The sequence below is a fragment of the Spermophilus citellus genome, assembly GCF_964194105.1.
Source record: "Spermophilus citellus genome assembly, chromosome: X".
Taxonomy (NCBI): domain Eukaryota; kingdom Metazoa; phylum Chordata; class Mammalia; order Rodentia; family Sciuridae; genus Spermophilus; species Spermophilus citellus.
This window is the reverse complement of record NC_138190.1, coordinates 145,698,825-145,723,799: the sequence shown is the minus strand read 5'-3', so window position 1 is coordinate 145,723,799 and position 24,975 is coordinate 145,698,825. Positions and strand designations below refer to the sequence as shown.

General features: G+C 35.7%; 1 protein-coding gene across 1 annotated transcript in view; it reads left to right on the top strand.

The window, feature by feature from the left end:
• Window positions 1–24,975, top strand: part of GABRA3 (gamma-aminobutyric acid type A receptor subunit alpha3) — a 228,760-nt gene that overhangs the window by 133,339 nt on the left and 70,446 nt on the right. The window contains exon 5 of the mRNA XM_081277644.1: window positions 18,990–19,057. Within this exon, the coding sequence (XP_081133770.1) occupies window positions 18,990–19,057 (68 nt within the window). The remainder of the gene's footprint in view (window positions 1–18,989; window positions 19,058–24,975) is intronic.

Genomic DNA, 24,975 nt, shown 5'->3' with positions numbered 1-24,975 from the left:
AACAATCAAGAGGCTGCTCAAATAGACTGTTGTATCACTGTTCAAGAGATATTTTTAAAATAAGGAATTTATCAAAGCCAAAATGTAGCTGGAGTATTACATACATAAATAACATTATGCTGTTAGCATAATGCTCTTGGTGAAGACCTATTTTAATTTCACTTCTCTTATTTATAAGATGGTAAATGCATAGGGGTTCAATTTTTTCAAAGACAGTATACTATGGAGTCATTCAGAGAGATGAGATCATAGAATTGTTAGTAGAAGTAGAGTTAACTGCACATTAAGCATGAGGGTTCTCATCAAGAAGGTGGAAGGATATTGAACCCTGGGCCCTAAGTGGAGATTAGATCATTGGAGAGGACCTCAGCTCCTGGAGTGCTGTCTATCTGGTTTGCAGGAAGCTGAGCCTGAGATACCAAAGCTACTGTTCTGTCAGATGCATGATGGGAGTGGGGAAATGAGAGGAGAAGGAAGAAGGTGGGAAGCAAGTTCTATTGCAAATTTCTAAAGAACTCTTCTTTAATGGTAAATAGGTATGGAGTTCTTTGCAGTGAGATAACAGGCAGAGCCAGGCTAGTATGGGAAGAACATTGTTAGCAGAAGCCCAAAGTGAAGTAGAGAAATATAGATCTTTCAGGATCTTAACCATAAAAGGCTAAGAAGAAATGTAAACATCAGATGACAGATAATAGCATCTCCCCAGCATTCTTGTTTCCTTTGGGTTCCTCTTCATCTATAAATGGGTATGGCTATCACAAATGATCACTAGGAAGGTATACCTAAGTCATATGGGGAACAGGTTTATTCAATGAAGTGTCTTAATATTCCTGCATCAATCTGTGATTTGACCTGAGTTAAAATTCCATACTTAGGTCGCATAGTATGTGTGCCACTGGAATGGAAAATACTCGTTCAGTATAAAGATTGGGTGATAGCCTAAATCAGAAAATGGGTGTTAACCCATTTGGAAAGGTAGTACTATCAGTGACTTGTCTTTTATGAATAGAAACAGCTTTTTATCTGCAATATAAAGTATACTTAATCTAATGCTGTTAGCACTTGGTGGGTCTAGATGTCATGTACCAGCAATGTTCTGGTGTCCTTGCCTGTTGGCCAAATCACTTTTGATATCAAGAGTATCCCTTTTCTGGGATTCATTCCATCTTGGGAAATAACTTTGAGTTCGATGGCCCTGTGTTTGCTGCTGGAATTGTAAATATTATTAATGGCCATCTTGCTGAATAAAGCTGCCAACCATGTTGCTTAGTGTTTCCTTAAAACCAGAATCAGGACTCAACCTAACAAGTCCACCTATCCAAAAGGATGAAACCTTTCTGCCTCCTCCAAACTTAAATACAAACACCATTAATACAGTCTGCATTGTCCTTCTGTGAAGATAAAGATCTATTTTGCTCCAGATGCAAATATATCTGAAGAGGGGAAAATGTGGTCTTAATATCACCAGTACCTTTCTCAAGAAGTTTTATTAGCAGAAATAGCAAGAGCAGTACTACCGATGAAGGATATTAGAGACAAAACTTTAATTTTAGTTTCAGTGTTTATACTTGAGTCATTTATGACTGTAATATCATCTTCTCCAAGCTAAGAATGGAGGTGGTGGTATAACATCTCCACAACAACTTCAGAGAACTTATAGGTGGAACCTGTGTGGAACACAAATTGTGACAGAGCTGGCTGATAGTCTGGAAAACGTGGAGTCAAGGGGCACCGGATTAAAGAGTCAAGTTGTCTAATCAAAGCACCATTAGAAACGGCCTGGATCTAGAGGCAGAGGCTAGTTGTAAGGCAATAAGGTACAAAGCAAATTTATCATGCAGAGCAAAGTGAGATATATTTTGAGGCACTGGGAACTAAGACATTAGCATGTCAGAGAAGTAATTCTTAAAATTTGCTTATTATCAAGATCATCTAGAAGGCTTTTAGAAACCTAGATTCTTGGGCTCTTTCAGATCACCAAATCAGAATTTCTGGGAGTAGAGCCCTCAATTCATTTTTTAAAATAGCATAAAATAAATACCCCTCACCTGGAAATTCTGATCATTTGACATTCAAATAGCCACTGTTTCTAATAGTTTATAATAAATCCCAAAAAGATGGCTCATTTTTCCTGACCCACATATTTTGAAAATTTCACAGAGAATTTTGAGACAGGTACATGGAAAATCACTATTATACATATGATCTTTTTGATAACAACTACCATGTGGATAACACTTTGCAATTTCAAAGTGCCTTTTCACATCCAGCATCTACTATGTAACTTGATTCTCACAATAGGCCTGAGATGGCAGTTATTGATATGCCCATTTCACAGAGATAAAATCTAAGATTAAAAAGATTAGGGGAAGTTAGTCAATAAATATTAAAGCCAGGACTTAATTTCAGGGTTCTTTGCATCTCTTCCATGTGGCACAAGAAAAAAAGCATGAATATGGGATAAAAGTAAGAGTGCAACCTCACAGAAGATCCCAGTTGGCCAATATCTGAATATCAAGGTTTTAAGGAGGTAATGTATTTTCTAACAGAGGGTACAGGACATCATAATTTCAAAGCTGGAACAGAAAAGAGTTGGGCACCAAAGGTGTATGCCAACTTAAATGTGAGAGAAAACATATAGTTTTCTGGGTTAACACTGAGATTAAGGAAGTAGAACTTGGCAGAGTATATTTGGAAGATAAACTACTTCCTAGCAGTGTTAAAGCAATAAGAAAACTGTAACAAAGATATAGGAAGAAAAACAATTTATTTTTAGTTGAAAAATTGATATGCTGGACTCTAGGCAAAAAGCCTGGGTTCCATTACAAAAAGAATGATACCACATCTCATTTGCAACACATTAACTTACAATGATTGCAAAGGAGTCTCTACTGGAGATTTCTGAAGTAAAACAGAATCCTATTTACTGAAAGATACCTATTACTGCCATTATGCCTATACAGAACCATATTTCAAATTTTGAATGGACATTTTTGTACATGTCACTTTTTGCATGTGTGCAAGGGTTCTTGTTGCATGTAGACCTATTAGTGGAGCAGTCGAGTTATAGGCTTTGTGCTTCTGTTAGCAGACATTTTCCAATTGCTCTCCTAATTGGTTGTACTACTACCTTCCCCAGCAGAGTGTGAGAATGTTCTTTATTTTCCTTTCTTGCCAACATTTGGCACTATTTTGCATCTATGTTTTTGCCAGGTTATACCTGTGGAATGGTGCTGTCTTATAATTCTCAATTTCTGTGATTATATAGAGATATTAGACTTCTGAGGCTCAGTGTCCTTTTTTCAATGAATTGCTTTACTGATTTAAAGTTTTAAAATATACTCACAATTAATATTTATATGTGACATGAGACAGGGATTTGCATTTGCACGTGGATGACCTGCACATTTTTAAATAGTTCACTCTCTTCTTGAAAAATATTTTTTAATTGTCGATGGATCTTTAATTAATTAATTAATTAATTAATGTTTATGTGGTGCTGAGAATCAAACCCAATGCCTCACAGATGCTAGGCAAGTGCTCTACCACTGAGCCTCAGCCCCAGCCCAAATAGTTCATTCTTTACTTTCTGATATGTAATGTACATCCAGCTATGATTCATGGTTCCATATATTCATAGGACAATATAACTGTTTCATTGATTTTTATTTTTTCCTTTTAATTGGTACACTATGATTTTACACAAAAGTGGAATTTGTTGTAATATGTGTATACATGTGCATAATACAACAGTATGATTTTATCTATTTCATTCCCCAGTACCTCCCCTTTCCCTCTCTTCCCTCCTGATGATCCCCTTCTTCTATTCTACTGGTCTTACTTCTATTTTTTTAATTTGTTCTAATTAATTTTACATGACAGTAGAATGCATTCTGACACATTGTACACAAATGGAGCACAACTTCTCCTTCCTCTGGATGTACATGGTGCAGAGTTACTCCAGTTGTGTAATCATACATGTATGTATATAGAGTGATAATGTCTGTCTCTTTCTACCATCCTTCCCATACCCAGAGTCCGACCCCTCCGCTCAATCCCCTCTGCACAATCCAAAGTACATTCATTCTTCCCTAAACCCTGGCCCACTATAGATCAGCATCTACTTAGCAGAGAAAACATTTGGCATTTGTTTTTTGGGGGGATTGGCTTATTTCACTTAGCAAGCTGTTTTCTAGTTCCATCTATTTACCTGCAAATGCCATAATTTTATTTTTCTTTAAGGCTGAATAATATTCCATTGTATATATGTACCACATTTTGTCTACCTATCTGTTGAAGGGCACAGGTTGGTTCCATATCTTTACTATTGTGACTTGAGCTGCTATAAACATTGATGTGGCTGTGTCACCTTATTATGCTGATTTTATATCCTTTGGGTATATACCAAGGAGTGGGATAGCTGGGTCAAATGGTGGTTCCATTCAAAGTTTTCCAAGGAATCTCCATATTGCTTTCTATAATGGTTGTGCCAATTTGCAGTCCCACCAGCAATGTATGAGTGTGCCTTTTCCCCACATCCTTGCCAACATTTATTGTTTCTTGTATTCTTGATAACTGCCATTCTGACTGGAGTGAGATGAAATCTTAGAGTAGTTTTGATTTGCATTTCTCTAATTGCTAGAGATGATTGTTTCATTGGTTTTGATATGTAGGATTATTTAATGGTGTTCTTGCTCATTTCCACTTTTAAGTTTAATATTGAAGATTTATACTTAAAAATTAATATATAAAATGTACAGTATGGTTCACTCTTTGTGTTATAACTATTAAAACAATGAAGGTATAGAACAGTTCCATCAACTGGAAATATCCCCTTATGTTTCTTTGTTGTTATTCACTCTGCTCACCATCAATCTCTGGACATTGGAAACAACTGATTTCTGTATTTTAAGTTTTACCCTTTTCAAAATTCCATGTAGATGGAATCATACAGTATATGACTTTTGTGTCTGGCTTCTTTTAGTTAGTAATATACATTTTAAATTAATTTTTGTTGTTGCAATCAGTAGTTAAATCAATTTTATTGATTACTATTCTATTGTATGAATATATTGTACTTTGTTGATCTATCAGTTGAAAGACATTGAGAATTTTTGTTGTTTTGGTGATTGTGAATAAAAATTCTATAAATAGTATTGCTAAGTTGTATGACAAGGGTTTGTTTAACTTTACAAAACATGTATAAAGTGTTTTTTATGGTGGACATATCATTTTGCATCCCCACCAGAACTATATGAGAATTGCTCAAAATCCTTGGCAAGCATTTGTTAGTATGCATTAACCCAATAAGTCAAGGATCAATGTTTTTTCTCAAACGTGGAAACTAGACCAAAATGGGGGGCAGTGTGTGAAGAGGGAATCCACATGAAAAATGAAGGGAGATCAGTGGAGTAGAGGAAGGGTTGAAATGAAGGGAGGAGGGACAGGAAAATAAACGAATTGTGAAATGAAATTGACTAAATTATGCTAAGTACATACATGAATATACCATAGTGAATTTCACCTTTATGTATATGTATAAAGCACTAATTAAGGAAACTATAAACAAATAGAAGGAAGAACAATAAAACAGAGAAAAGGTAACAGTGAAAGGACAGGAGGGAAAAGAAAAGCATTGGGGAATGAAGTAAAGCAAATTAAATTCCATGCTTATAAAATTATGTCAAAATAAACCTCCATATTACATATAAATATAACACATTAATAAAAACATAAAAAGAAAAAAGTATGCTAGTAATGGTACAATTATATTTATAACTTGTTTGTTTCTACTGCTTGCATATTTTATGTGCTCAATTGTCACCTGTATATTTCTATCAGTGAAACATCTGTTTAGATGTTTTACAAAAAAATTATTAAGTTGTTTGGTCTCTTATTGAATTTTTACAATTATTTAAATATTCTGAATATATATCCTCTGTGATATGAAAATATTTCTCGCAATCTTTGACTTATCTTTTGATTATTTAAAAAGTTTCCTTGAAGTAGTTTTTAATTTTGATGAAGTCTAACTTCTATATTTTGTGATTCTTGTGTCAAAATTAAGAAGACTTTTCCTTGACCCAAAGTCATGAATATTCTCCCTTATATTTTCTTATAGAAGTTTTAGATTTTATATTTAGTTCTATTTTCTATTTGCAGTTAATTTTTGTTTACATTGGAGTTCATCCTTTGGCTTCTGTCTACCTAGTACAATTGTTAAAAAGATTATGCTTCCTACATTATATTATTACCATGGATGAAAAGCAACTGACTAGTATGTGGACACATTTCTGAACTCTTCATTCTGCTCCATTGACCTATGTGTCTGTGCTTTCACCAGTACTATACTGTTTTTATTGCTATACCTTTACAGTACATCTTGAAGCACTCAAACCCTTTTTTTTTTTGGAGTCCTTAAAATTAAGAACATATTTTAAAACTGTCTTTTGACAATTTTAGCTCCTTTTCCCTTCCACATAGATTTTAGAATAAACTTGTGAATTTGTACCAATTAACACAAAACAAACAACAAAATAATTTATATTTTATTTGGGATTGGCTCAACTATAAATCCATTTAGGGAAAACTGACTTTGCCTTAGCTTTTTTACTTCCTCTTCCCACGAAGTCTGGAAAATCAGAGGTTAAAGCCTGCAGTCTTCCCAAGCCCTTCTGAACATGTGTTAGGCCTTGACCATGTGTATGGCTTTGACAATTACCCAGTATATGTGAGAAGTTTACCATAGTCCTTGTTCACCGAAGTATTTCCTTCTCCAACCTTTTTCTTCCAGAGATTTTCAGCCTGTCAATTGCTTGTCTTGCCTGTTATACCTAGCCCCAGGTTGCTGCCACCAATACTTTTGTTTTTAATACTTTTTGACAAACACATCTCTGAATGCAATCCCAGCATATAACATATTTCCATCAATTTCATTTTCATTTCTTCCCGTTTCTTGACTTTCCTCCTCCCTCCTCAATCCCTTCTTATACCCATTGATCTCCCTTCTATTTTCATGGGATTCACTTCTCCCACTTATTTTCCTGTAGAAAGAAAGTATTTAACTCTTGACATTCTGAGTCTGGTATCTCAGCATGAAATTCTCCAGCTCCATCCATTTACCAGCAAATGCCATAATTTCATTCTTCTTTATGTCTGAGTAAATTCTATTGTGTATATATACTACATTTTCTTTATTCATTTATGTGTTGAAGGTCACTTATATTGGTTCCATAGCATAGCTATTATGAATTGTGCTGCTATAAACATTGATATGGCTGCATCACTGTAGTATGTTGATTTTAGTTATTTTGGATATACACCAAGGGATGGAACAGATGTAACTGTGAATGTACCAAGCTGAATGAAGCATAATGCAAGCCACTGCAGGGCTGCCATTCAGGTTGAAATACTCAACCACAATTCTTTGAGAATAAATGTCTTATTCTCACTCTACCACTAGCAACCTGCACCCGGAATACAGAGATAGGAGCTCCCTCTTTTCTGGGGAAAGGCAGATGCCACAGGGCTCTTTTATTTCAATAGAACAGGTTCTTTTATTTCACCACATCTTCCCCTGATTGTTGTAAGCTTTTGACAGATTCTAGAGATCTATAAAAGTTGATTCTGAGACTTACAAAGTCAATGGTCAAATATTTTCTCTCATATGTGTAAATTAGAGAATAAAAAGGAATTATTAAAAGGGATGTTATGAAAATAGAAGGGAGATCAATAGAGTAGAAGTGGGGCACCAAGAAGAGGGAAAAAGGAATAGAAAGGGGAAGAACTGGAGAATTAGGTTGACCAAATTATTCTAGGTAAATGTATGAATACAACACAATGCATTCCAATTTTACATATAATTATAATGCATCAATTAAATATAAATAAATAGAAAAAAAGACCAATAGAATAGAGGAAGAGAATCAGGGGGCAGAGGAGGGGAAGGGAATGGGTAGTACTGGGGACCGAAATGGAGAAAACTATGTTATATGCATTTATGAATATATCAAAATGAGCCCCACAACTATGTATAACTATAGTACACTAAAAATAAAAAAACTTATGATTAACAAATTGTTGGTTAGTAAACAAAAAATTGATTCTGACAATTTTTTCAAGGTTATAGATTTTTTTTTGGGGGGGGGATGTTCCATGCTCTACCAATTATGGGGATATCACTCCTCTTTTATTCTTGATATTGATATTATTTTTTATTTTAATTTTGTTTTCTGGTCAGTATGGGTGGAGTTTTATTATTCTTTGGGTTTTCCAAAGAACAATCTTTTGTCTTATACATATACATATATGTGTATGTATACACACACACACAGACACACACATATACACACACATATATATTTATTTTCACTTTTTATTATTAAAAGAATAGGTTTTATATATTTCACTAGAAAATGATAAAAATGTAAAATGATAGATTTGTTAATTAGGTTGATTCAATTATTCCATAATGTAAACATATATCAGAGCAAGTTTATGATGTCACTGTTTTTCTCTATAGTTTTTCTTCTCTGTTTTTTATTGTTTTTTTCTCCTACTTTCTTTGAATTTATTTTATTCCTTTTTTATATTTATAGTTCTTTAGATGGCAGTTTATTAACTTTTGACTCTTCTCTTTGTTTATATAATAATTTAATGCCACAAACTTCCCTTCAAGTATTTCTTTATGTACATCCCAACATCTGTATATGTTGTGTTTTCAGTTTATTCATTATGTTTTGTATCATCCCTGTGGCTTCCTTCTTTATTTCTATGTTATTTTAGAAATGTGTTCACTAATTTCTAATTATTTGGAGGCTTCACAGATATTTTCTGTTATCAATTCTTTTTTTTGATCTTTTATGGTCACTGATCATGATTTATGTTATTTCAATTCTTTTAAATTTGTTAAGGTTTGTTTTAAGGCCTATCGGATGAATATTCTTTTGCATTTGAAAAGATTTAATATTCTTCTGTTGTAGGTATTGGTTGATGAGGTTCACATCTTCCTTGTGTTTATTAATTTTGTTTGTACATACCTTACTGGATTTCTGATAGAGGAATATTGACCTTTCTGACAATAATTTGGGTTTTTTTATTTTTCATTGATCCTGCTTGTTTTTGCCTCATTTATTTTAAATCTTGCCTCATGTGTTTTGAAGCCCCATCACTAGATATATACACTTTAGGCCTTGTAATGCCTTACCTGTCATTCAATCATGTAAGTCTTTATGTTTTACAATTTTTCTTTCTTAAAATTTATTTTATTGATATTAATATAGACACAACATTTCTCTTTCAGTTATTATTTACACTGCATACATTTTCCTTTCCTTTGTTTTTATCTGTTTCTTGTATGTGGAGTATTACTAGCATTTTTTCCATTCTGACAATTTTTGTTTTATTGGTATGCTTGGCCATATACATTTAATATATTTTTTGTGTATGTATCATTTATATGTATCATTTTATTGTTTGTTTTTGTCTCCCAGGTTCTTGTGTTTATCTTTTTTATATTTCCTTCATTGTTTTGGAATGTTTGAATATTTTTTATTATTTTATTTTAGTTAATTTATAGTCATTTTAGAATCATGTTTTTATGAGACTTATTAGTTGCTATAAGGATTGCAATCTTTGAAAGTCTTCTTAGTTAATATTATTTCATTCCTAATAAAGTATAAGTCAATTTACCAATCAAGTGATGTTAATGTTTCAGTTGTTTAATTTTTTATATCAACATTCATTAAAAACACAAGATAATATTGTAGTATTTTGTTTCATCAGTCATAACTATTTTAATGAACTTAAGAAGGAAAAATATCCTTATATTTATACATGATTTTGATCCCTGATCCCCATTCTTTACTCCTAATAAATTATTCCTTCCCCTTACATCATATTTCACTTGAGCCCAAGAAATTTCTTTTTTTAACCACGTATTGAACCCAGCAGTACTTAACCACTGATCCACATCCCCAGCCCTATATTGTATTTTATTTAGAAATAGGGTTTCACAAAGTTCCCCTCAGATCTTTCTAGTGACATTTCTTCCTTATGAAATTAATGTTCATTAGACACCACCAGAGAGGGGCTAGGGTTACGGCTCAGAGGTAGAGCACTTGCCTAGCATGTAGGAAGCACCAGGTTCCATCCTCAGCATCTCATAAAAATAAATAAATAAAACAAATATTCATCAACAACTACAAAAATATTTTATCTATCATTATTGTGTGTTTGAAGCAGAGGGGTTATACTGAAATGTGAAGTTACCTATGCCATATTATCTGTAAGCACCAAACACGTTTCTGCTTCTGGTAGTCTTTTCTAGTTTACTATGGCTATGGAAACTACAATATTTTAATATTAGAATCATAACGAGATCAACTCCTTTTTTAGAGATAAAAAGAAATACTATCATAGTTCACTTGAACTAGGACCTGGACTAACTGGTTTTCACATTCATATGTTAGTTATATATTATGTTAAGAATGTGTAGGCCGTACAAAAATGCCAGTGCATACCTGTAACATTTTGGAATGTTTTGATTGTTTTAAAGATTTACTGCACATCTCCCCTGGCTCTTGGCTCTAGATATGCTTTTAGAGTGGAGAAGACATTGTGCAGTTATTTTTTCTGCCTATTTCATTACTATATTAGTATTTATTTATTGTTCCTGCCTTTGATCCTATCTCTTTATTCTTTGTTTGGTGCTTCTGATCTACTTTAGTCTTAGAAACCAGTCAACCATGAATTCATATTTTTTCATTGGGCTTTATTGATACCTGTGCTGAAACTCGTCATATTCTAGATAAGTAAGTTGATAATCAGGAAGGCAAATATCTTAATAAGGGTCAGAGATTTTGTCAGCAGCACTTCTATAACTTGGACAAAGATCTTCCAAAGTCAAATTCATTAATTTATTTACTATATTCTGTGTATCTGTTAGGTTAAATGGCAAATAATAGGTATAAGGGAAAAGCTAAGAGAAAGATTGGCGAGGCAAAAATCTAGAATGTGTAAAAGACAAGTGAAACCAGTTGAATCAACAATTGAAATATATGTTGGTGCTTCACAATATAAGCATTAAGTGTCAGATTGAGGAATAGGACAGTGATAAAGAATGAGGAATGCTGCAGTTAATGACCCAAGAACCAATGTTTTTTTATGGGACCTGTGAATAAAGTGGAATGGTCTGAAAGGTTCTCTACTGTCCACTAGCTATATTTGGATTGTAGGCTTTTTCAACTTTATGCAAGATGTGCAATATATGCTTATAACACAACACCAGGAAGAAATTGCACAAGATTTAAGGGACCACAATCACCACCACTTTAACTTTTCCACTCTGGTATTATTCTACTCTTTCTATATATAGTTTTAGTCAGCCTTTTGTTGCTATGACTAAAAGACCTGACAAGAACAATTTTAGAAGAGGAAAAGTTTATTTGGGGGAACAAAGTTCAGAGGTCTCAGTCCATAGACAGCAGGCTCCATTCACTGGGTCTCAAGATGATGCAGAACATCATGGTGAAAGAGTCTGGAAGAAGCAGCTCACATGATGATCAGGAAGCAAAGAGAGACTTCACAGATACAAATATATACATATACACACACACAAAGAGAAATGGAAACTGAGACAGAGAGATACAGAAAGAGACACACAGACACACAAAAAGAGACAGAGTAAAAATTCTAGCTTAATGTCCTCAAAAGGAAAGCAGCTGGCTATTAGAATTTTGCTGTACTTTCCAGTGACTAGATACTTTTGCTGCACTTTCTGGATACTACAAACTAGATGATGTGTCATAGACAAGACAATGATAGATCTCTAAGACTACCAAATTGCAAAAACTGTGAAGTTTGCCCAAACAGCCTATAATACAGGCTATAAGTTAGTAGCTGAGTTTATAAAAGAACTCAAGATTTCTGGTACACTATTGTAATTTCTGCTTCCCTAAACTACCTGCTTTTGGTTTTTCCAGGGAATTTATCGGTGATTAATACTATTGGGATTATCAATGAGTACTTAGCAAATCACAACACCTCAAGCTTTATCAATGACAGATGGAAATGCCATTAGCTTGAGAACAGAACACACTAATTGTCATTTCTGTGAGAGCTTGTGTATAAGTCATTGTAGCCCATTCCTTAGGTCCATGTAGCTAGCAGACCCAGATAACTAGTCCTGTGGGAGTTCTTTTCCAGGAATCCAGTCACTTCAAATATGTATATGCAATTTATTTTCCCAAATTCCTAGTGATGTGGAAGTGAGAAATCAGAAAAGTTGACTAGTTGTTCTCTTGGCTGGATTCCCAATCTTGAAAGTCTCATTATTCTTAGGAAAAATGGCATTGTGAGGAATTTGAAGTGTGTTTCATGGCCTGTAGTTGAGATAAAGAGGTGTGGTTGACTTTTTTCCTTATTATTCATCTCATAATCGTGTATCTAATGAAATTGTGACAAACTTTACCATAAACATATTTCAGAGGGTCAGTAACAAATCAGACCTTAGCCAGAAGAAAGTGAATGGAGAATAGGAAGGGTTCTTAAATCCATATCAAAAGAGAAAACACAGTCTAAGGAAGTTGGGACAAGTCTGTAAATGAACAAGAGCATATATAGGGGTATAACAGTCACTCTTTAAAATCTTGCAAGGTCTTTAAATCTCAGCTAGGCATGGTGGTAGATACTTGTAATCCCAGCAACTCAGGAGGCTGAGTCAGGAGCACTGCAATTTTGAGGCCAGCCTCAGCATTTTAACAAGGCCCTGTCTCAGAATAAAATGGAGGACACTTTGTTGTTGTGGGTTCAAAGGGCAATGCTAAGATTAATGTATATTTGAGGTTAAACTAGAAAATTCAGTTTATCATGCAGAATATATTAAACATAAATAAAGTGGTCATTTGGTGATTCTCTGATATTTACTCTTTTGGATCAGCAAGTAGAAAGAATGTAAGGCTGCTTCATGTGTTTTCCAACAATGATAGTCCTAATAAGGGTTAAGGAAGTGTGTGGCCATATGTATGTGTATATATTTCATATATGTTTGGGTTAATTTGGGACCATTGAAGCACTTATAATATCACAGTAAATTTGCAAAAAGAAAAGATAATTCATGTTTTCTTTCAGAGGGAAACATTGGAAGGATATTAAGTCCATAAAATCAATGAATAAAGAGTGAAGGAGCATATGCAAGCAATGATGAAAAAAGAAGCCCTGCTTATTTTCCACTAATTACTATTTCACATTTATCTTTATTGATAAGGCTGCAAATAGAGACTAGACTGAATTGTGACCCTCATCAGTTTTAGTCTAATTCACTGGTCTTTGTGTCCAATTAAATGAAATCACAAACTTTTAATTATTCCTTCACACAGAGGAGCTGGAGTGCTAAGTGGATTCTGTCTTCTCTGTCTGGGGCCCAACACCTTAAACTTCTGTGTGAATTCTGCCCACCTGGTGTAATCAGGTAACTCATGTTGTCTAGCCTCTGGAATAACATTAACTAGAAGTGATAGCTAGCATACACTGAAAACTGAATATCCTCAGAGCAATTCTGAGATAGGTGCTATCATTATTCTAATTTTCCAGATGAAGAAACAAGTGTAGAAGAGTTAAGTGACAAAAGGCACACAGAGAACAGTGGCAGAGCCTAAATTCAAACCCAGTTAATCATGCTTTTAATTGCTCTATCATTCTTTTGTAGGGTACTTCTGTGTGTTTTCTCAAGTACCTTACTTTAAGATTCTAGATATTTTAGGCAGAGAATTAGATTAGCTATTGGGGCATGGTGGTCCCTGTGTAGAACAATGGAGGGATGCCAGATATTCCAGTGTTTGCCTGGGCTTGGAATGGAAGGCCAGATACCTAAGGTTGTTAATATAAATTCAAAACACTCTTTCATTTGGACTTCCAGGATCTGAGTAAAATCACTTTTCCACACTTTTATGTTTGAGGGATTTGGGACTCCTCTGGTGAAAAAAGCATTATGTCTCTTTTTATCTCTTAGCATTATTCTCTCATTTACCCATTGTCTCTTGCTAGGTTTCTATATTGCTAGTTTTATTTCCTTTTATCTATTCCTTTTTTTCTTTCTCTTCACACTTTTCCCCATTCGTCCTGTATTTCCATCTTTTACCTCAAATCCTTTTTAATTACCTCTGTCCTTTGCCTTTCCTTCCAGCCTTTCCTCTCCCCCACTTTTTATTTCACTTCCCCTAATTCTCTTACCTGCCAGATTTTTTCTTGAAATTAAAGAAGGGGTTTGGTATCCATTATAACAGACTGATTACCAGAGTGAGCTTCCCAATTCCCCTTTTCTGCAGCTAAAGAGTAACCAAAGGAAAACATTCTTTTGTAAAGCTTTCACCAAGTCAGGAAAAGAGATCCAGAACACAAGTCTTTTTGACTACCACAAGGCTCTTTCTTATGGCTGGTTCCTTTTGTACCCTCAGAATTAGTACAGTCTCTTGCCACTTGACTGTTCCACTAGTGTCATTAAGTGCTGACTTGACCTGAGAAGTAGAAGGAAGAGATGGGAATTTTGACAGGATATCTTTTTTTTGTCACTTTACAGCTGGGCAACTTTACACATGATCTCTCCAGTCCTATCATATCCTTGAATTTTGTAGTATCTTCTTATCAACTCTCTTCTCATTTTTTCCCCTGTAAGCTGAGTCCTCTGTTGAAAATGTATATAACTCTTTTAAAATTGTACAATTCCATTGGTGTAGAAAGTCGTTGTGTGTCTGGAATGCCCTGCCTATTATGTAGGATTCTAATGTGATTATGATCTCTTCCATTGGTTAATTAATTGTGTTTTATGTACTTGGGAGTAGGGCGATTGGAGTCATTATGCCAAATAGTAGGTGTAATGGATTTGCTTCACCAGCAAATGAGCCTTGTAGTATGTGTGAGGAGGCATACCTTTAGGAGTCATATTATGAGTTCTGAGGCATAGACTCTGCTCCTTCAAGTACAGAAATAGCTCTGAGGCAGCCTGTACCCTAGACAACAGCCCAACTATTTAAAACACAACTCTAGTTTTAGAGACATGTTATTTGCTGATTAAGCTTAGGAGCAAATTGTGTCTTTTGGTGAATTGATTATAGTGTTGATTATTACTAAATGATACTTATAGTCTCTTTTGAAAATGGAATGTTTTTGGATGAGTTCATTGGCCTTGAGTATATTGAACCCATCAGTTCTTCAGGGATAGTTCTGGAATGTGAGAAATCAACAAGATAGGAAGTATATTCAGGGAGAATCCAGGACTGTCTGAGTGCAGAGAATATGGTACATATGGAGGAGGTAAATGCCTTATCTCTCTGTGAAAGAAAAGAAATAGTACCCTAGGCTTCAGTAACCAATTCATTATACAAATATATAAAATCTTGTGTAGGCTTTATTGATGATATCTCCACTAGGGTCAGGCACGCTCACGTAGAGTGGGACTTTGATGACTTACTGATATGGGCTTTACTAGTCTGGAGTAGGCTGCTTTGCCTTGTGCTCTGAGACACGCTGGCATGAGTGGGCCAAATGAGCTGCAATGAGATAAACAGGGCTTATGGAAGCAGAAAACAAGAAACTTCGAAGGGGGATAGCTTCATTTTCTGGGTATCCATTATGATTTGAATGTTTGTGTCTTTCCAATATTCCTGTGTTGAAACTTAATCCTCACTGTGATAGTGTTAGGAGGTGGGGGCCTTTCAGTTCTGATTAGTCCATGAATGGGATTAGTGCTTTTATAAAAATGGCTTAAGAATACTTCCTATCCCCTTCCATTAGGTGATGATACAGAAGATACCGTCTATGAGGAATGGGCTCTCAGTTTTGTTGGGGTCTTGATTTTGGATTTCCCAGCCTTGAAAACTGTGAGCTATAAATTTCTGTTATTTAAAAATTATCCAGTCTAAGGAATTTTGTTATGCCAGCAAAAATGGACTAAGACAGTATTATTTTGCCACATGACAAATATGTGATGGGATTCATCCATTAATACAAAAAGTGTTTAGTGGACACCATCTGAGTAACAAACCACTATTCTGTATGTTGAGGGTATAGAGATAAAACAGGGATGCTGCCCTTCAGAAGCTCTTGGATTAGGATAGTATAATAAAGAAAAAAATAAATGTAAAGAGAATGTATCATGTGATATCAATTATCTCCAGACCTCAGTCACTCAACAAAAATGTATTTCTCATTCATGTAATCTCTCTTGCGGACCCAGACTACTCACCAAGGCAGTTGTCCTCCATAGCTCGTCACTCCATACTCTTTTTTTTTTTTAATTTTTTTTTGAGAGAGAGAGAGAGAGAGAGAGAGAGAGAGAGAGAATGTTTAATATGTATTTTTTAGTTCTCGGCAGACACAACATCTTTGTTGGTATGTGGTGCTGAGGATCGAACCCGGGCCGCACGCATGCCAGGCGAGCGCGCTACCGCTTGAGCCACATCCCCAGCCCACTCCATACTCTTTTGATCTTATGGTAGCACCACATCAAATATGTTTGTTTCCATGATCTCTTCTGCATAGAGGACCTTGCATTAGACCTTAAATTTTCCAGAAAGAAAGGGACACAATACTTCCTCCCACAACTTGAACCAGCCACATTGCTCCTCTCTACTTTATGTGAGCAAGGGAGTGGTAATAAAATCTACTTAGGTTCCTAGAAGTGGGAGAGAGCTGGATTTTGCAACATTTGTAACCTAACACAGGTAATGGTAAACCTAGTGAGAGAACCCAACATGAGTGAATACTAGGGATCTCTAAGTGCCCTCTCTAAATTATGTTGCTTTGGGAATCTGGTGTAATTTGCAGTGCTACCTAAAAAGATACTGTTATGGTTTAACTATGAGATGTCCCCCCAAAAAGCTTATGTGTAAGATAATGCAAGAAGGTTTAGAGGTGAAATGATTTGGGTTATAAGAGTCTAATCCCAATGGTTTAAATATGTGGTAACTCAATTAAATATGTGGTAACTCAAGGCACGTAGGGTGTGACTGGAGGAGGTAGATCTTGGGGGCCATTCCCTTGGGGTATATATTTTATGTCTGTTGATGAATTCTCTCTCTCTGCTTTTTGGTTCCATGTCCCTAGATGCTTTCCTCCACCATACTGCCTTGCCATGGGCACTGAGAAATGGAGTCAGCTCTCTATAAATTGAGAGCTCTGAAAACATGAGCCCCCAAATAAATTTTTGCTCCTTAAAATTGTTTGTGTCAGATCTTTTGATCGTAGTAGCATAAAAGCTGACTAAAACAGAAGAAATTGATACTGAGAAGTGGGGTTGTTGCTGTACTAACCTGAACAAGGTTTGGGGGATTTTTGGAATTTGTGGGAGGAATTTTAGAAAGTTTAGCAATGCAAGCTGGAAAAGTTTAAGATTGTTATAAGTGCACTTGAAGAGGGAATTCTGGTGAGAGCTCAGAAGGCCAGACTGTAGGCCATTCATGTTATGTTCCAGCTGAAAAGTTGTCTATATTTTGCTCAAGTCCTGAGATTTCTGTGAGATTGAATTTAAAGATGATGGACTTTTAATCTGGTGGAAGAAATTTCTAGGCAGCATAATATTCAGGCAATGGTGTGGATATTATTGGCAAATTTCAGCCAAGTTTATTGTGATAATCAGGAGCAGAAAGATTTGAAAATCTTGCAGTTTGTCCAGAAAACTGTGAATAAAACTGGGGCTAATAAAGATGTAATGAATGTTAAAGACATTACAGACACTAAAGAAATAGTAAAAACTTTACCCAGAAACAATAGGACAAAATGGCTTGAGGAAATCTCAGGTTCAAGGGTATAAAAGTAAAAATTTCTTTGAGCCCAGTGGGGCACCCTACTTGCATGGGTAGGGGCAAGAATTTGTTTCACCAAGTGCATCCACCAAGGCATTCAGAGGCTGCTGCTGTAGTTTCTGGAGGCTTGGCTACTGCTCAATATAGCAAAAGACTCTGGCATCAACCACGAGGTGCTGGTTCTGCAGGATTACAGGATGCTGGAGTTAGGGGGTCATGGAGGCTTCCACCAAGATTTCAAAGGGAGGCCTGGGAGGCCAGGCAAAGTGCAATGGGGAGGAGTGCCTATGGGCTGCCCCTGAGAGGGCAATGCATGGAGATGAGAGAAAGAAGCCAAAGCTGCTGGAGACCCCTGAGATTATGAAATGACAGTAATGTGGGAAGTCTGCTGAGGAAAACTGCAGGTATCAAGCAGAAACAAGCCAACAAAGAGGCCAGGTAGGTTGCAACCAACAAGGTCACAGGGGCAGAGCTACACAAGCCTTTTGGAGAGTACATCATTATCTCCTGTGCTCCAAATAGCACACATGGAACTAGAAGACTTGTTTTCCCAGATGTATTTCAGTCTTACTTTGGTCCTATCCCAACTTTCTATGCCCCTATTTCTTCATTTTGTAATGGAAATGTTTACTCTATGCCTTTATATATTAGATATTTGCAATTTGCTTTTGATTTTTATAGGAGTGCACAATGAAAGATTGCCTTGAGTATAACAGGCTAATTTGGACTTGGACTTTAGGACAGTTCTAAAACTGTTAAGACTATGGGGACTCTTGGAATGGACTGAATATATTTTGCATTATGAAATGGCCTTGAATTTTAGGTGGCCAGGGATGAGCTGTTATGGTTTAGATATGAGGTTTCCCCCTTGGCCTCTGAGGAATGGAATCAGCCATCAATGGTCTGAGAACTCAGAAACTGCAAGCCCCCAAATAAACTTTTCCTTCTTAAAATTATTCTTGTCAGGTGTTTTTTTCATGGCAAGAAAAACAACTGACTAAAATAGAAACCTACTTTATGCCTGTATCTAGCATGTTCTCTGTGAAGAACAGGACAGGTGAGAAGTTCTTGAGGGGTTTTTCCTATGAGTGTGTGAAACATCTTTTCTCAGAAATAGCAAGTATTCTCTCTGATCTAAGGCAACACTCTTTCATGATATTCTGCTTTTTTTTTTTACTTTATTTTGCTCAGATGCCGTGACTGAAGTGAAGACTGACATCTATGTGACCAGTTTTGGCCCTGTGTCTGACACGGACATGGTAAGTTTACTTCCTAGGAAGATAAAAATGAAAAATGACACAATAAGTTTAAGAAAACAAATTGGTATTTTCTTACAGCAGGGCCTTGTAGCTGTGTTCTGAGGAGAAATCTTGTTTCACATGAATTTTGTACCCTCACTAGTCTAGGTTTAGCCAAATCCATCTTTCCCCTGCTATCCTTGCCATTCACAAATAAAAAGTACAGAACCACAACAGGTGAATCCTTGTCTTCTTCCACAAAATACCCTTAAAAACTTGGCGTGGCTCCCTATCTGCAATCAAATTTTCTCCATCCTTTCCCTTTATACTTTACCAACACCATACATATACTGCTACAAATAGATAATGTGAGGAGAGCATTTTGGTAGGGATTCTTGCATAAGCAGCCAACAGTGTCATCCAAGAAGTCTGTTCTTTGCAACTGAGTTTAATTCACTGAGGTCATGAATTGACTGGAGTGATTCAAGGAGTTTGGAGAAAGCGTCTAAACCACTACTGGATACTGATCCTTCTATATATGTAGGCAGGATGACACCTTTGGGATAGACTTAAATAATATGGCAGGACATAGCAGAGTTAGCAAGGAGATGATCATGAGCCATCTGCAAGAAGTGCTTCTTCTCCCACCATTCTCTCTTGCTGCAAAAGCAAAGAATACTGTGAGGCATCAAGGTGAGACATTTCATACTAATAGGCCACACATCAGTACCTACTGATATCAGATTTTTGATCAAATCATCATATAAACAAAGAAGCAATTATTTCCTCTGTATGCCTGGCAGTTATTAGATGCTAAATGTTTTGAGAATAAATCTTTAATATCTGGGAAAGTATGTTCTCTCTCTCTCTCTCTCTCTGTATATATACAGAATGTATATATTCTGTATTAAGAATATATATATTCTGTATTAATATATAATATATATTCTGTATTAATATATATATATATATATTAATATATATATATATAATATATATTCTGTATTACTCATTTGACCTAATGAGTAAATACGAGCATTTGAATAGGGAACTGGTAGAGTTTTTCCTGTATGTAATGCAGAGCCACTAAAGAGATTTGAGTAGGATTGTGAAAATATAATAATCTTGTTTTAGAATGACTTATGTAGTGGTGTATGTAGAATGAACTGCAAGGAGGAAAATGTGGCTGAAAGCAAATTTAGACATACTGATAAATACATGGCTCATCCATTAGGAGTGAAGTCTAGGAGTCAGAAAAGAAGATTAGTTCTCAGGAAGGGAGGTTATTAATATGTATATATTTCTGATCTGGAATGTCTCCTGAACAGTTCATGCTTTGGAAACATGGTTCCCAATACAGCAAGGCTCAGAGTTCTAGGCACTTATTATCAGTGAATTAATCCCTTTGATGAATTAATAATTTGAATGAACTGCAGGGTGGTAACTATAGGCAGATGGGGCATGCCTTAAGGAAGTAGATCATTGAGGGAGGACGCCCTTGGCGATTATGTTTTGTCACCTCCTCTCTTTTTCTCTGTCTCTCTCTGTTGTCTGTCTTGTTTTTCCACTGCATCGACCCTGGTTGCCATGATCTGAGCATTATCTGAGCAGTTTTACTCCGCCACATCATTTTCACCATGATGTTCTACCTCACTTCAGTCCCCAAAGCAATGGAGTTGGCCAACCATGGAATTAATCTCTGAAATCATGAGCCAAAGTAAACTTTTCTTTCTCAAAGTTGCTCTTACCAAGTATTTTGCTTATGGGGATGAAAAGCTAATACAGTATGTGAGTGGTTAAGGGTAAAGTAGACTCCCTGTGAACTCCTTGACAGCAAAGGCTGAGTCTTCATGGTTTCCCAGGCACTTATATCATTTGACACTTAAGGAGAGCTCAGTAAATGGTATGATCAATGAATGAGGAATGAAAAAGATGATTATCTCTTAGGGAAAGCAAGGAGGCCCATATGTCTAGATTGCCCCCTCTCAACCTGTTATCTAGCTTCAGACTCAGGAATGCATTAAAGTTGTACCAGTTGGCCATTCAAGAAGTACTCTTTAGGAACTCAACTCTACATTAAAGGATGCTAGTGGGCTGGGGATGTAGCTCAGTGATAAAACACTTGCCTTTCATGTATGAGGCACTAGGTTCAATCCTCAGAACCATATAAAAGTAAATAAATAAAGATATTATACCCATCTACAACCAAAAATATATATATATTTTTTATTTTTAGCATATCAGTAGTTTATTTTCAATATCTAAATCTACACAGAATCAATGTTAATACAAATAGCGATATTTTTCAGATAAAGCTTTTAATATCAGGTTTATTTGTTCACAATATTCTTAGTAATTTAAAATGTCACATTTATCATAAATATGATATAAGCAGTCATTCCTGGAATTTGTATTCTAATAACTTAATCTGTCAATTTTTACTTTGACTTCTGTTTTAACCATCTTTTAGGTGTTTTTATTTTTTTAATTTTTTATTTTTTTTATTGGTTGTTCACAACATTACAAAGCTCTTGACATATCATATTTCATACATTAGATTGAAGTGGGTTATGAACTCCCAATTTTACCCCAAATGCAGATTGCAGAATCACATCGGTTACACATCCACAATTTTACATAATGCCCTATTAGTAACTGTTGTATCCTGCTACCTTTCCTATTCCCTACTATCCCCCCTCCCCTTCCCTCACATCTTCTCTCTCTACCCCATCTACTGTAATTCATTTCTCTCCATGTTTATTTTCCCATTCCCCTCACAACCTCTTATATGTAATTTTGTATAGCAATGAGGGTCTCCCTTCATTTCCATGCAATTTCCCTTTCTCTCTCTTTCCCTCCCATCTCATGTCTCTGTTTAAAGTTAATCTTTTCTTCCTGCTCTTCCTCCCTACTCTGTTCATAGTTGCTCTCATTATATCAAAGAAGACATATGGTATTTGTTTTTTAGGGATTGGCTAGCTTCACTAAGCATAATCTGCTCTAGTGCCATCCATTTCCCTGCAAATTCCATGATTTTGTCATTTTTTAGTGCTGCGAAATATTCCATGGTGTATAAATGCCACATTTTTTTATCCATTCATCTATTGAAGGGCATCTGGGTTGGTACCACAGTCTAGCTATTATGAATTGTGCTGCTATGAACATCGATGTGGCAGTATCCCTGTAGCATGCTCTTTTAAGGTCTTCAGGGAATAGTCCAAGAAGGGCAATAGCAGGGTCAAATGGTGGTTCCATTCCCATCTTTCCCAGGAATCTCCAAACTGCTTTCCAAATTGGCCGCACCAGTTTGCAGTCCCACCAGCAATGTACAAGTGTACCCTTTTCTTGACATCCTCGCCAGCACTTGTTGTTGTTTGACTTCATAGTGGCTGCCAATCTTACTGGAGTGAGATGGTATCTTAGGGTGGTTTTGATTTGCATTTCTCTGACTGCTAGAGATGGTGAGCATTTTTTCATGTACTTGTTGATTGATTGTATATCCTCCTCTGAGAAGTGTCTGTTCAGGTCCTTGGCCCATTTGTTGATTGGGTTATTTGTTATCTTATTGTCTAATTATTTGAGTTCCTTGTATACTCTGGATATTAGGGCTCTATCTGAAGTGTGAGGAGTAAAAATTTGTTCCCAGGATGTAGGCTCTCTATTTACCTCTTTTATTGTTTCTCTTGCTGAGAAAAAACTTTTTAGTTTAAGTAAGTCCCATTTGTTGATTCTTGTTATTAACTCTTATGCTATGGGTGTCCTATTAAGGAATTTGGGGCCCGACCCCACAATATGTAGATCGGAGCCAACTTTTTCTTCTATCAGACGCAGAGTCTCTGATTTGATATCAAGCTCCTTGATCCATTTTGAGTTAACTTTTGTGCGTGGTGAGAGAAAGGGATTCAGTTTCATTTTGTTGCATATGGATTTCCAGTTTTCCCAGCACCACTTGTTGAAGATGCTATCCTTCCTCCATTGCATGCTTTTAGCCCCTTTATCAAATATAAGATAGTTGTAACTTTGTGGATTAGTCTCTGTGTCCTCTATTCTATACCATTGATCCACCCGCCTGTTTTGGTACCAGTACCATGATGTTTTTGTCACTATTGCTCTGTAATATAGTTTGAAATCTGGTATCCCTATACCGCCTGATTCACACTTCCTGCTTAGAATTGCTTTTGCTATTCTGGGTCTTTTATTTTTCCATATGAATTTCATGATTGCTTTATCTATTTCTACAAGAAATGTCATTGGGATTTTGATTGGCATTGCATTAAACCTATAGAGAACTTTTGGTAATATCGCCATTTTGATAATGTTAGTTCTGCCTATCCATGAACAGGGTATATTTTTCCATCTTCTAAGATCTTCTTCTACTTCTCTCTTTAGGGTTCTGTAGTTTTCATTGTATAAATCTTTCACCTCTTTTGTTAGGTTGATTCCCAACTATTTTATTTTATTTTTTTTTGAGGATATTGTGAATGGAGTATTTTTCCTCATTTCCGTTTCAGAAGTTTTGTCGTTGATATACAGAAATGCCTTTGATTTATGTGTGTTGATTTTATATCCTGCCACTTTGCTGAATTCATTTATTAGTTCTAATAGTTTTTTGTAGACCCTTTTGGGTCTTCTAGGTATAGAATCATGTTGTCCGCAAATAGTGATAATTTAAGTTCTTCTTTTCCTATTTTTATGCCTTTAATTTCTTTTGTCTGTCTAATTGCTCTGGCTAGTATTTCAAGGACTAAATTAAATAGAAGTGGTGAGAGAGGGCATCCCTGTCTTGTTCCAGAGTTTAGAGGGAATGCCTTCAATTTTTCTCCATTCAGAATGATGCTAGCCTGAGGCTTAGCATAGATAGATTTACAATGTCAAGGTAAGTTCCTGTTATCCCTAGTTTTTCTAATGTTTTGAACATAAAGGGATGCTGTACTTTGTTGAATGCTTTCTCTGCATCTATCGAGATAATCATATGGTTCTTATCTTTAAGTCTATTGATGTGGTGAATAACATTTATTGATTTCCGTATATTGAACCATCCTTGCATCCCAGGGATGAATCCTACTTGATCATGGTGCACAATTTTTTTGATGTGTTTTTGTATTCGATTTGCCAGAATTTTATTGAGGATTTTTGCATCTAGGTTCATTAGAGATATTGGTCTGTAGTTTTCTTTCTTTGAGGTGTCTTTGGTTTCGGAATCAGGGTGATTTTGGCCTCATAGAATGAATTTGGAAGAGCTCCCTCTTTTTCTATTTCCTGAAATAACTTGAAAAGTATCGGTATTAATTCTTCTTTAAAGGTTTTGTAAAACTCCGCTGTATACCCATCCGGTCCTGGGCTTTTCTTGGTTGGTAGTCTTTTGATTGCTTCTTCAATTTCATCCATTGATATTGGTCTGTTCAAATTGTGTGTATCCTCCTGACTCAGTCTGGGCAAATCATATGACTTAAGAAATTTATTGATGTCTTCACTATCTTCTATTTTATTGGAATATAGGTTTTCAAAATAATTTCTAATTGTCTTCTGTATTTCTGTAGCATCTGTTGTGATATTGCCTTTTTCATCCCGTATGTTAGTAATTTGAGTTCTCTCTCTTCTTCTCTCTGTTAGCATGGCTAAAGGTCTGTCAATCTTATTTATTTTTTCGAAGAACCAACTTTTAGTTTTGTTAATTTTTTCAATAGTTTCTTTTGTTTCAATTTCATTGATTTCCACTCTGATTTTAATTATTTCTTGCCTTCTGCTGCATTTGCTGTTGGTTTGCTTTTCCTTTTCTAGGGCTTTGAGATGAAGTGTGAGCTCATTTATTTGTTGGTTTTTTCTTTTTTTGAGGAATGACCACCCGGCGATGAATTTCCCTCTTAAAACTGCTTTCATTGTGTCCCATAGATTCCGATATGTTGTGTCTGTATTTTCGTTTATCTCTAAGAATTTTT